The sequence below is a fragment of the Nerophis lumbriciformis genome, linkage group LG19, assembly GCF_033978685.3.
Source record: "Nerophis lumbriciformis linkage group LG19, RoL_Nlum_v2.1, whole genome shotgun sequence".
Classification (NCBI taxonomy): domain Eukaryota; kingdom Metazoa; phylum Chordata; class Actinopteri; order Syngnathiformes; family Syngnathidae; genus Nerophis; species Nerophis lumbriciformis.
The window spans coordinates 44,638,609-44,651,624 of record NC_084566.2 but is presented as its reverse complement, the minus strand read 5'-3'; the positions used below and the strand labels follow the sequence as shown (position 1 = coordinate 44,651,624).

Sequence of the window (13,016 nt, the reverse complement as noted above, 5' to 3'; positions counted from 1 at the left end):
GCCTGTAGAGATGAAATAGTCTTGTGATTTTTTTTCCCCACACATACATATATTGCGCTCTACTACGGTATCGAGCACTATTTTTTGGATAACCTTATTAAGACATATATATATATATATATATATTTCGGCCCCCAGGTCAAAAAGTTTGGACACCCTGTGTTAAATGAACATATTTCTGCCTGTGTACCTAAAGTTGTGGCCAATGGGTGTTGTTGTGTAGTCCTGTTGAAGGTGTACTGCAGTGACCACACTTACACCACCATTCGAGTCACGGTGACAGCGACAGGCAGAGAAGTGATCAGTGCTGTGGCCGACAAACTGGGCTCCACCGAGGAGCTGGTGCTGGTCCACCTCAGCTCTGCTGGCGGTGAGGGAGAAGACTCCACATGTTTGATGGCCACTTATCTCAGCAGTCTTTTGATAGAATAGCAAAACAAACAACCTGTGTGTTCCAGAAAAAGTCATCCTGAAGCCGAATGATGTGTCAGTGTTTTCCACCCTGAGCATCAACGGACGATTATTTGCTTGTGCACGCGAACAACTCAGCAGTCTGGTAAGACTCAGTACTGGACACACTGCACAGATAGGTACACCTGAGCACACTGCACAGATAGGTACACCTGAGCACACTGCACAGATAGGTACACCTGAGCACACTGCACAGATAGGTACACCTGCGCCCAGCACACTGCACAGATTCTAGCTTTAAAAGAATAATATTGATCAATTTTGAATGACATTGTCAGAAAAATAATAATTAAAAAGCATATGAAATGTAGTCTTTGAATTGTGATGTACATGCCATTTATTATTTTGTTTTATTATTGTCATCTGTTTGTTTCAAACAAAGATATATTTAATAATTGCATCTAACTATTGGAGAGGACAGTAAGAGGAAAATGTAAAATATTGTAAATAGAACATATTGTTTCGGCTTTGCCATTATAGAACGTGCACAATAAATGAATACTTTTTGTATTATATTTTCAAAATGATTTCCAATATTAACTATATATTTGTTATGATTCTGTGGTCCATGTATCAGACTCCTCTTCCAGACCAGGAGGGACCCACTGCAGGTTCTATGTCCACTTTTGAGTTGATGAGTTCCAAGGACCTGGCCTATCAAATGACAATGTTTGACTGGGAACTCTTCAGCTGTGTGCACGAGGTACTCACTTACATCATTACATAAGTGTTGAGGGCTACACCTGCTTATGAATATCTACATGCTCCCTTCACGCAGCACGAGCTCCTCTATCACACCTTTGGCCGCCATAACTTTAGAAGAACCACGGCCAACCTCGACCTGTTCCTGCGAAGGTTCAACCAGGTCCAGCTTTGGGTGGTCACAGAAGTGTGCCTGTGTGGACAGCTCAGTAAGAGGGTTCAGCTCCTCAAGAAGTTCATCAAGATCGCTGCACAGTAAGCATGAGCACCATCTCCATATTGCCTTGCAAGCAGAAACCTGCGTGCGAGAATGAAGAGCCGTAAAAACCTTGTTTGTTGGTAGTTGTCGTGAGTTCAAGAACCTGAATTCCTTCTTTGCCATCATCATGGGCATGAGCAACCCTGCTGTGAGCAGACTGAGTCAGACGTGGGAGGTAAACATCACTTCATATATCCACAGAATAGAGGTGTAACGGTACGTGTATTTGTTTTGAACCGTTTCGGTACGGGGGTTCCGGTTCGGTTCTGAGGTGTACCGAACGAGTTTCCACACGGACATATTAAGTAGCGTAACGCACGTTGTGTAAACAATGCACACCGAGGCACAACACACGGCATGCTAGCAGCTAACGGGCTAGGATAGACTGACCATACGTCCTCTTTTCACCGGACATGTCCTCTTTTGCGGAGCTGTCAGGGCGGAGTTTCTTAAATGCCTCAAATGTCCGGCATTTTGAGTTAGGGTTGCGTGTATTTTCAATGTACGTTCAGGGTTAAGAAGGGGTTAAAAACAAAACAAACAGCAGCATTGGTGAGAGAGGGGCAGAGACAGAGAGAGAGAGAGAGTTATGATAAACGTGCATGCGTCGCCAGGCTCTGCTTTTTATCCATAGATTTAATTTTTTATTATCTATAGCAGGGGTGTCAAAAGGAGGCCATTTGCGGCCCACAGCTAATGTTTTAAAGGCCCACGGCACATTCTAAAAATACTATTCAAATAAACAAAAACATAACAAAAGCGAAATAAAAAAGCTTAAAGGTTAAATGTCATTTAGAAAAAGTTGCAATGTTGACTAATAAAACATCCATCCATCCATCCATCTTCTTCCGCTTATCCGAGGTCGGGTCGCGGGGGCAGTAGCCTAAGCAGGGAAGCCCAGACTTCCCTCTCCCCAGCCACTTCGTCCAGCTCTTCCTTTGGGACCCCGAGGCGTTCCCAGGCCAGCCGAGAGACATAGTCTTCCCAACGTGTCCTGGGTCTTCCCCGCGGCCTCCTACCGGTCGGACGTGCCCTAAACACCTCCCTAGGGAGGCGTTCGGGTGGCATCCTAACCAGATGCCCGAACCACCTCATCTGGTTCCTCTCCATGTGGAGGAGCAGCGGCTTTACTTTGAGCTCCTCCCGGATGGCAGAGCTTCTCACCCTATCTCTAAGGGAGAGACCCGCCACCCGGCGGAGGAAACTCATTTCGGCCGCTTGTACCCGTGATCTTGTCCTTTTGGTCATAACCCAAAGCTCATGACCATAGGTGAGGATGGGAACGTAGATCGACCGGTAAATTGAGAGCTTTGCCTTCCGGCTCAGCTCCTTCTTCACCACAACGGATCGATACAGCGTCCGCATTACTGAAGACGCCGCACCGATCCGCCTGTCGATCTCACCATCCACTCTTCCCTCACTCGTGAACAAGACTCCGAGGTACTTGAACTCCTCCACTTGGGGCAAGATCTCCTCCCCAACCCGGAGATGGCACTCCACCCTTTTCCGGGCGAGAACCATGGACTCGGACTTGGAGGTGCTGATTCTCATCCCAGTCGCTTCACACTCGGCTGCGAACCGATCCAGTGAGAGCTGAAGATCCTGGCCAGATGAAGCCATCAGGACCACATCATCTGCAAAAAGCAGAGACCTAATCCTGCAGCCACCAAACCAGATCCCCTCAACGCCTTGACTGTGTCTAGAAATTCTGTCCATAAAAGTTATGAACAGAATCGAAAAATACTATTCAAATAAACAAAAACATAACAAAAGTGAAATAAAAAAGCTTAAAGGTTAAATGTCATTTAGAAAAAGTTACAATGTTGACTAATAAAAAAAAGCTGTTTTTTTTTTCTTTCAAACTGTCATTGCTCAAAACATAATATTGAATCAAAATCAATGTTATTATGAATTATTGACCTATCCAAGGTTCCCATTACTTCACATCAAATATTACACTAAGACAAATATTTTTGGTGGAAGATTTTGCAAATTTGGTAAATAAATAACCCCAAAATGTATATTTTGTTGTTTTCTTACTGTACCGAAAATGAACCGAACCGTGACCTCTAAACCGAGGTACGAACCGAACCCAAATTGTTGTGTACCGTTACACCCCTACTACAGAATCATTGAGTGATAAATCATGTCTCTCCCTGCTAGAAACTACCGACCAAGTTTAAGAAGTTCTACGCGGAGTTTGAGAGCATGATGGTGAGTTGCAGACTGGACGCAGCGAAACGTCCATGATGCTGCTATGTCTTTGTTTCCAGGACCCATCTCGGAACCATAGATCCTACCGACTTACTGTTACCAAGCTGGAACCACCAATCATCCCCTTTATGCCCCTCCTCCTCAAAGGTAACATTATTTAATAGTTAGTTGTATTTCCATTTTCTTCTCCTTCACAACAAAATGCTAGCAATCTGAAGTTCTGAACCCAGCCCTACCTTTTGCTGCCAACACATCTTCTTTCTAGCAATATTGTCATGCTGGTCAATTCTGTTGCAGATATGACTTTCACACATGAAGGAAACAAGACATTCATTGACAGCATGGTCAATTTTGAGAAAATGGTAAGTGCACTGCAAAAAGTGAAATGTAAGTAAGATGAAATATGTCAAATAAGGCTGATATCTGCTTATTTTCTGTCTGATAAGATCATTCTTCTCACTAAGAAAATGTTATGTTAGTGTTTTACTTGTTTGAAGTGTTTTGGTCCCAAATGATCTCAGTAAGATATTACAGCTTGTTGCTGAGATGTGATGACCTATATTGAGTAAAACATGCTTGAAACTAGATCAGGGGTGCTCATTACGTCGATCGCGATCTACCGGTCGATCTCGGAGGGTGTGTCAGTCGATCACCAGCCAGGCATTAAAAAAATAGTCCTAAAAATGAGCGATCATAAATCTTCACTATGACGTCACTTTGGTCACTTGATTGACATTCACGGCACCCGAGGGTCTTCTGAGATGACGCTGGCTGCTGCCAGCTCATTAAAATTACCGACTGGAAGGCGAGAAACACTTTATTTCAACAGACTCTGGCGCCGTACCTGTCGTCAAAACTCCAAAGACCGACTGCACAGTTGCACAATAAAAGCGCTGCTTCATCCTGCCTGCGCTACCAAAATAAGAGTCTCAGAAAGCTGGCGTGCACAAGTTAGCAAGCTACGGAGTTTGCCAACAATATATTTCTTGTAAAGTGTATACAAAGGAGTACGGAAGCTGGACAAATAAGATGCCAAAAACCAACCACTTTCATATGGTATTGGACAGAAAGGAGGACTTTTTTTCTCCTCCATTCGAAAATGCGGACGTTATCATCACCACTGTCTGATTACAATCAATGCAAGTCATCAGAATCAGGTAATACACCAACTTATATTCTTGTCTTCATGAAAGAAAGGAATCTATATGTGTTAAACATGCTTGTATTATCTTTAAACACCTTTAACTTGTTAACAATATTAACTATATGTATTAAACATACTTGTATTATCATTAAACACCTTTAACTTATTAACAATATTAACTATATGTGTTAAACATGCTTGTATTAACTTTAAACACCTTCAACTTGTTAACAATATTAACTATATGTGTTAAACACAGAGGTGTGGACTCGAGTCACATGACTTGGACTCGAGTCAGACTCGAGTCATGAATTTGATGACTTTAGACTCGACTTGACAAAATGTAAAAAGACTTGCAACTCGACTTAGACTTTAACATCAATGACTTGTGACTTCACTTGGACTTGAGCCTTTTGAATTGACATGACTTGACATGACTTGCTACTTTCCCCAAAACCCAAAGATGAAAAAGTTATTCTGGAGCGCTCCGTATTTTTCATTGTGTACTTGTCTATCAGCGTTGCGTGTGTCAGCTGGTGTGCTCTCAGTACAACAGCCAATCAAATTACATCTACTTTGTTTTCATCACACAGCATTCATCCAATCAAATTGCAGGACAACCAACGAAGAAGACATGTCCAAACCACACGCCAGTGAACAAAAAATGATACCTAAAATAATTTTGTTTGGGTATAAAAATTACGAGGTGGTCAACACAAAACGGTTTGCAGTATGCAACACATGCGGTTCCAAAATTACTGATGGAGAGGAAACAACTTCCAACTTCGTCCGGCATTTGAAGTTGCACAAAGAAGGGTAAGTTTTGAATGTAAGATAACGTTTATTGGCTAAGTAACGTGACTTTTATTTGCTGTGTAGTTAAATCAGTGAGGCTGTAAACTCACTGCTAACGTTATAACGTTATTGCAAACACGGGAATCTGTTGCAGTTCACTACCTTATTCATACTTTTTGTTCAGTGATTTTTTTTTAAGCAGGGTTACGTTAGTCAATATATCACACGTAACGTTAGACGGCGGTCAGCAGCACCGCGTATTTTAGCCACCTAAAAAAAGACCAAAATAGTCAAATAAAGGTCAGTTAAAATGTATACTATATTATGAATATGTGTACCGTTTTAGCTAGCTTTCTGACATACTGTTGGTTGTTTACCTCAGTGGTCCCCAACCACCGGGCCGCGGCCCGGTACTGGTCCGTGGATCGATTGGTATCGGGCCGCACAAGAAATATTTTTTTTTCTTTTCTTTTTTTAATTAAATCAACATAAAAAGCACAAGATACACTTACAAGTAGTGCACCAACCCAAAACAACTCTCTCCCCCCTTTTGTTCTGGGCATTGAACATGAAGACTCTTCCTTCACTGTTCCGAGTGGCCATGAGAGTCTTGGCAGTGCCTGCCTCCAGTGCTCCAGTGGAGCGAGTTTTCAGCCATGGTGGCATCATACTACGCCCCCATCGTGCACAAATGACTGACAGACTCTTGGCTAATTTGGTCTTTTGCAAATGCAATGCAGCATAGGGCCCTGACATATAAAAAGTACAACTTTTTTGTTATGTTCACGTATATGTCATGTTTTTTCAATGTTAACACTTTTGTACAAATAAGTACATTTGCACTTTATTTTTCAATGTGTTTGTTCTGTAAAGGAATGAGTTAATGTTTAAAATGACTGGTTAATAGTGCTATTATAAAGTGCAATGTCAGCACAATTTTCTTTCCTGCAATTTAAAATGCACTTGTTTTAATAAATAAATACAGCGTTTGAAAAGCATACACAATCTGTGTTAATATATTAGTCTGTGGTTAAAAGGACTTGAAAGGACTCGAAACTCAAAATGCAGGACTTGGGACTTGACTTGAGACTTTCCAGTCTTGACTTTGGACTTGACTCGGGCTTGCCTGTCTTGACTCGGGACTTGACTCGGACTTGAGGGCAAAGACTTGAGACTTACTTGTGACTTGCAAAACAATGACTTGGTCCCACCTCTGACTCATACTATAATGAAAGTAAGTCATTGATTTCCAGTATATGTGTAATTTATTAATGCTGAAATTCTGACAACTGACGTTTCAATCCATGATAGCTTTTAATCCGGAAAATGTATGTGTGTGAGAGAGAATCAACAGCTGATACAATGGACTCATACTATAATGAAAGCAAGTCATTGATTTCCAGAAATAATGCTGAAATTCTGACAACTGACGTTTCAGCATTAAGGATAGTTTACGCCATTTACGCAAGCGTTCTTCTTCTCCTCCTCTTTGGGCTTGCCGTTTAACCATCAAACAAACGCCATGGGAACATCGCCCCCTGGAGTTACAAATTCCGATGGGTAACAGATTTCGGTACAACACCATTGTTTCCAAACGAGCGAACGATCATGGAATCAGCCGGAGAAAAATCGCAAACGAGTCTTAAACCGAAAAGAAAACTGCAGTCATTCCGTGAAGAATATTCAAAAGCCTATCTGGGAATAATTATCCGTTCCAAAAAGGGTGAAAACTACGTGAATTGCACCTTGTGCAGACAAGATTTTTCAATCGGAAACGGAGGAATTAGCGATGTAAAACTATGGAAAACTTTCAACGTTTTTCGTCGCCCAAACAGATTCTTTGGATGTGATAAATGCCGAAGTTTTATTTACGGAGGCAATAATTGAGCATGGACTAGAATACATTTGGATTTTAGCCACAAAAAGGTAATGACACCAATGTTATCTATTGGAATTGTTTAGTACTGTTATACTGTTAAAAGTGTTTATACTATTTATGCTTTCAAGTCCAAGTTGAAGAAATCTTGTTAAATGTTGACAGCATAACTACCAAAATACAGAAGTATGTCCTTAATATTTTTGCAGTGCTATTTCTGTTGAAAAGTTCAAATGATTACATTAGAGATGTGATGTGCCACTTTTCAAGTGTCTGATGGCTTCAATTCATTTTCATTCATTTTTCATATTTTGAATTCTTTTGAAAGGCTTACAAAAAAACGACATTTGAATTGTAATTCCATGCTATTGACAGGACTATTAATTTTAATGAAGTTAGCTTACCATGTTTACAGTATGATAATTGTGATAGAAATGTGAATTTTAGGCACAGAATATTTTTTACAATTGAACAAGGCAGTAGATTATACAAGCTTGGACAGAAAGTTAATAATGACACCAATTTTTTTTTTAATGGAATTGTTTAGTACTGTTTTACCATTTGTTTACTGTAAAAAGTGTTTATACTTTCAATGAACAAATTGAAGTCTTGTGAAAGGTTGACAGGATAACTGGCATTAACTGTCAAAATAATTTCAAACTATTGAAGTAGCTTACAGAATAAACATGTCAACCTGCTGTAATATTTTTGTTTTGAAAAGTCACTGTGACTGATAGAAAAGTGATGGTTTTAGCAACATTTTAACCTGTCTGAATGCTAATAATCATTTTGCGTCGGGCCCCTGAACCCCCCACCAGGACTTTGTCCTGGACCTACCGGGGCCTGCGGCCCCTGGACCCTGGCTACTAGGTTTTTCTGATTTCAAAAGTTGGCAGGTATGCCATAGACATGGTGTCGTTAGTCAGTCACTGAGTGAGCTGGCTTGTTAGCCACGGCTACAGCACCGGCAGCAACACACTCTTGTTGTTATGCAAGTGTTCTGTACTTACCGCTCCGTACAGCGGCGTTTTAAAAAGTCATTCATTTTACTTTTTGAAACCGATATTGATAATTTCCGATATTACATTTTAAGCATTTATCAGCCCAGGCCGATATCGGACATCTCTAATTTTGTTGATAGGAAAAAGAAATGAGAATATATGTTGAGTGGCGTAACCTTGGGTCTTTTCTTCATCAGCGCATTATAGCCAACACCATTCGACAAGTGAGGCACTGTCGAAGCCAGCCTTTCAGTAAGTCCCGACATCTTTTTGTCAAATAACTTCATAGCACACTCGCAGCACTTGTCCTCTGTGGCTGCGTTAGATCCCGACATCTGCCAACCCAACAAGAACCAGGCAGAGGTCAGAGGTTACGTCAGGAAGCTGTGCGTGATCGACAACCAGCGGGCGCTGACTCAGCTCTCCTACAGGCTGGAGCCTCGCCGGACTTGAGATTACACCACCCTCGCCAGCTGATGGACGCTAAGTAGCAACACACACTGAGAAGGATGCTAAAGGCCTCTTCCTGTCGCCCTCAGAATGAGTAGTAGCTGTTTCTGTTCTGGGAACTGTTAGTTCAGAGTGTAGAACTTGAATCAATATCCTGCATGACTTCATCTTCTAAACTGTGGATTTCTATCAGTCACACAAGAACTAATCTCTCATAGACTGGAAGACACACAATTATTGACTCATTAGGAGACGCTTCAAACTTCATGACCAAGTCTTTTTAGTTGAAACCTGATTGGACGACTCTGAGTGTCCAAGCGATGTTGCTTAGAGCTGTTCTGAGGTCAGTTCTTGCTTTGGGAAAAGACGCATATCATTTGCAGTGTCTGTGTTTTTTTTATTTGTATTTATTTGTACATTTTGGGTGCGTTAGTGACAACAGTCAGTCAGATTTGATTTGCTCTCAGGAGCTTTGGATGTGGTGGTGTGTACCGACAACTTAAGGCTTGCTTCTGTCACAAGAAGACGCTCTGTGTGCTCTACATGTTGACAATAAAGAAGAGGATTGTTTAACACTCACGACCTTGTTCTTAGCCCGAAGTGTTAAGTGTTTGTTGCTGTTTTATATAATACTGGAGGTACACCTACACTAGGTTTGCACCCAGAGCAGGCCCAAGGCATAAGCGTACTAAGCGCTTGCTTAGGGCCCCGCGGCCAGCAGGGGGCCCCCAAAAGCAATTAACAAAAATTTCTTATTTTTTATTTTTTGCATGTACGAGTCTGACTGATGATTTCTAAATGATCAAAGATATATTATTGTACAAAAACACAATTTTAGGTCAACAGAGTGCTGCTGCTGATCTAGGCCTAGTGATTCCTCCTGCCTCTCTTTAAATGTAAAGCTGCCTCTGCTGCACCTGTGACGTTTGCCGCCCGCCGTGCAATGCCAGTGCGCACTGGGCATCAAAAGCGCAGATAGAGGCAAAACAATGTCACAAAAAAGGACATATCCTTCAGGTGCAGAAAAAAGGAAGAAGAGGAGAAAAAATGCCATGATAAAGGTATGTTTGCATGACTTGGTAATAAAAAGTTTATCAAAGAGATTTGTAGCTGTAGTTAGCTTTAGCTAGGTGACGTTAGCTAGCTAGCAATATGTTTTTAGCATCAGGTTACTAGTGAGATATGTTGTTTGCACAAATTGTTTGCAGCAGAGCACGGTAATTTATGTGAGTAAAATGAACATTATTTTTTACATCAACTCATAAGTTATGTGAAACTTCCCCAGGAGCATTGTTCAAATACTTTGGAGGCACAGAATCAGCCCAGAGCCAGTCCACATCCTCAGGCTCAACTGTGAGTGATGAATCAGGTGAGGAAAAGACTGTCACGGTATACATTTAATTTCTTAGTATAAACATTACACTTGAAGGGAAATTAATATAGTCAAAGTATCTCATTAATATGTGTGCCTATATGTATGTATTTCATCTTAGGTCCATCTCCATCCTCTACAGTGCTCTCTCACACACCTCCACCCTCTGTGCCCACTGTCCCCTCCATGTCTGAAACCACAGCTGATTTATCTAGTAAGTTAACTGCAAAACACCCTTTATAATTGCTCATTGTACTGCAGAACATTCTGAGATGAATAATTATGTCCAACAGTGCAATTTAATGACCTTATAGGTCCTTCTTTTTTAGTCATTGTCTTTCTTTGGTCACTTCCTCAGCAACTTCCACCACAACGTCCCCTTCACACCATGGACCATCATCAGCTCCGCCAGTTGACCCAGCTGAGTGGCCTTCTTTCCTCTCAGATTCAGACAGGACTGAGCAGGTGATCAGAGGACCACGGTCTATTAAGGAGAACTTTTCATTCCCCAAACGGCATGATGGCCGAAGTTTTCATGATCATTATACCTACAGACAGCTAGTCAATGGAGAAAAAGTCAAGCGTAGCTGGCTGACTTATTCAAGAAGTAAAGATGCAGTCTATTGCTTTTGCTGCAAATTATTTTCCAAAAAGTCCTAAAAACTGGCAGCCGAGGGACAGCTGGATTGGGTCAACATAGGTGCACTGCTGAAACAGCATGAAAACAGTGAAGATCATTGTAGCAACATGGTGAAATGGAAGGAATTTGCCTTGCGTCTTTCAAAGGGGAAAACTATTGATGAATTTAACTTCAGTAGACTGCGCTCTCTTTGTACAAAGTAAACATTAAATATGAACAATTAACTAAAAATATAAACTAGTAATTAAAGACTAATATGTACAAGACTGATGAGACAAGATGACACTTTTACTGTAAATACAAAGCTTTATCACTTGGACTGTTCAACCCCAGGCCACTCTTGTAGCTGAATGTTTTCTACATTTTAAGATTAGGAACCATATGTGGCACTCTGGACATCATTCGTTCATTCATTGGTATTATTTATGTTCTTAACTGGGCCACCCCCATATCTTTATAAATGACATGTCATTTGTAAAGACATGCCAGGCTGACAATAGGATCATGTAAACAACACTGCCAGAGCCGCAATGAGTTTATAGTAGGTGTGTGAATGATCAATCAATATTATTGGCAGAAATAGAGGGCGCCAAAATCTAATTTTGCTTAGGGCCCCATGGAGGCTTGGGCCGGCACTGTTTGCACCTACTAAAACCTGTGCAAACTTGATAGCACAAACAAAGCAGATCTACTAAAAAGTGGATCTTCAGCGAGCGTTGCAATGCATTTTGCTCCTCTTGTCGTCATTAATATGCAGAATATATGCTGATCATCAAGATACTCACTATACTGGGAGGAGAAAATGTATTAAACAGCACGTGCAATTGGATTCATCAATACTCATCACCGTTTGGGGTGGCACTATTTTGCGTTTTATTTAGCAAGTTTGAAAACGCAATCTGACAAAGTTCCACACACGGCTGTGAGAAAGGAGAGCTCGCGCTGCAAAAGACCCACCATGGACAGACAATCCTCTGTCCAGGTCTACAATCCAAAATATTCTTGTCAAGACTTGGTCCTGGGGTTTAGTTTTTCTGGGATGCAACGGAAAGTTGGCTCGGGCGAGACGGGAATTTAAGTACATTTTTATTTTAAAGACTATAACTACAAAAAAAAGGAAGTAAACAAAAGGCGCGGAGAACAAACTATGAAACCAAAAAGACTATAAACATGGAACAAAAACTTACTTGGCTTAGACAAAAATAGTAGCATGAAGGATGGACATGGAAAGAAGTGTCAGGAATGGACAGAGCATAAATGTGAGGATGTCACCAGAAAGACAAACGGAAAAACACTGAACTTAAAATACTACAGACATGATTAACGAAAACAGGTGCGTGACTCAAAACGTGAAACAGGTGCGTGACGTGACAGGTGAAAACTAATGGGTTGCTATGGTGACAATCAAGAGTGCACAATGAGTCCAAATGTGGAACAGGTGAAACTAATGGGGTAATCATGGAAACAAGACAGGGGAGTGAAAAGACAGAAACTAAAGAGTCCTATAACTAAACAAAACATGACTTAAAACTAAACATGATTACACACACATGACAATTCTATTCAGCAACACCCTTTTATAATTCCATTGCTGGTGGATGACTTAAGGGGTGACTTAAAAACAAATTAAATTGATGCGTTTTGGTTTCATTGAACATTTTTTGTTTATTTTCCACATATACGATATTATATGATAACGACTTCTTGCATGTTTTGCGTCTTGAGCACAGTAGTTCAGCCTCCTTCAGCGGTTAAAAAAAAAGAAAGAAATGTAGATGTACTGCACGGCTGCTTCTAAATCTCCTGTGAAACGTGGTGGATGTCTCCTGCTTGCTTGCAAACATGACAAAACACCAAAAGTGGGAGCATAGTGACTTGAATGTGCAGTAAATGAGTGTCTCCATGGTGATGTCCCATATCACACACGCCAAACCCTCATTTAAATAAGGCGGCCTGCACCACTTTTCAATTGCACACGCAGTCGTCGTACTGTAGACCGCACGCAACACGCCCACTAATAGTACACACTATTTTATAGGTTGCACACGCTATTTAGCGTGCGCTGCGGTAGTAAATCAGGCCATATATCTTT

General features: G+C 41.1%; 1 protein-coding gene and 1 long non-coding RNA gene across 2 annotated transcripts in view; both read left to right on the top strand.

Moving 5' to 3' along the window:
* LOC133618398 (rap guanine nucleotide exchange factor 4-like) overlaps positions 1–9,249 on the top strand; it is a 78,978-nt gene extending 69,729 nt beyond the window's left edge. Inside the window, exons 21-30 of the mRNA XM_061978723.1 lie at positions 224–370; positions 459–556; positions 1,049–1,174; positions 1,250–1,428; positions 1,517–1,607; positions 3,596–3,646; positions 3,706–3,793; positions 3,944–4,008; positions 8,660–8,714; positions 8,788–9,249. Coding sequence (XP_061834707.1) covers positions 224–370; positions 459–556; positions 1,049–1,174; positions 1,250–1,428; positions 1,517–1,607; positions 3,596–3,646; positions 3,706–3,793; positions 3,944–4,008; positions 8,660–8,714; positions 8,788–8,915 — 1,028 coding nt within the window. The 3' untranslated portion in view covers positions 8,916–9,249. The remainder of the gene's footprint in view (positions 1–223; positions 371–458; positions 557–1,048; positions 1,175–1,249; positions 1,429–1,516; positions 1,608–3,595; positions 3,647–3,705; positions 3,794–3,943; positions 4,009–8,659; positions 8,715–8,787) is intronic.
* Positions 9,250–10,184: 935 nt separating this feature from the next.
* On the top strand, positions 10,185–10,769 carry LOC140679600 (uncharacterized). The gene is made up of 3 exons (XR_012051006.1): positions 10,185–10,281; positions 10,406–10,498; positions 10,643–10,769. It is a non-coding gene; the product is annotated as an uncharacterized lncRNA (long non-coding RNA).
* The last annotated feature ends 2,247 nt before the right edge of the window (positions 10,770–13,016 follow it).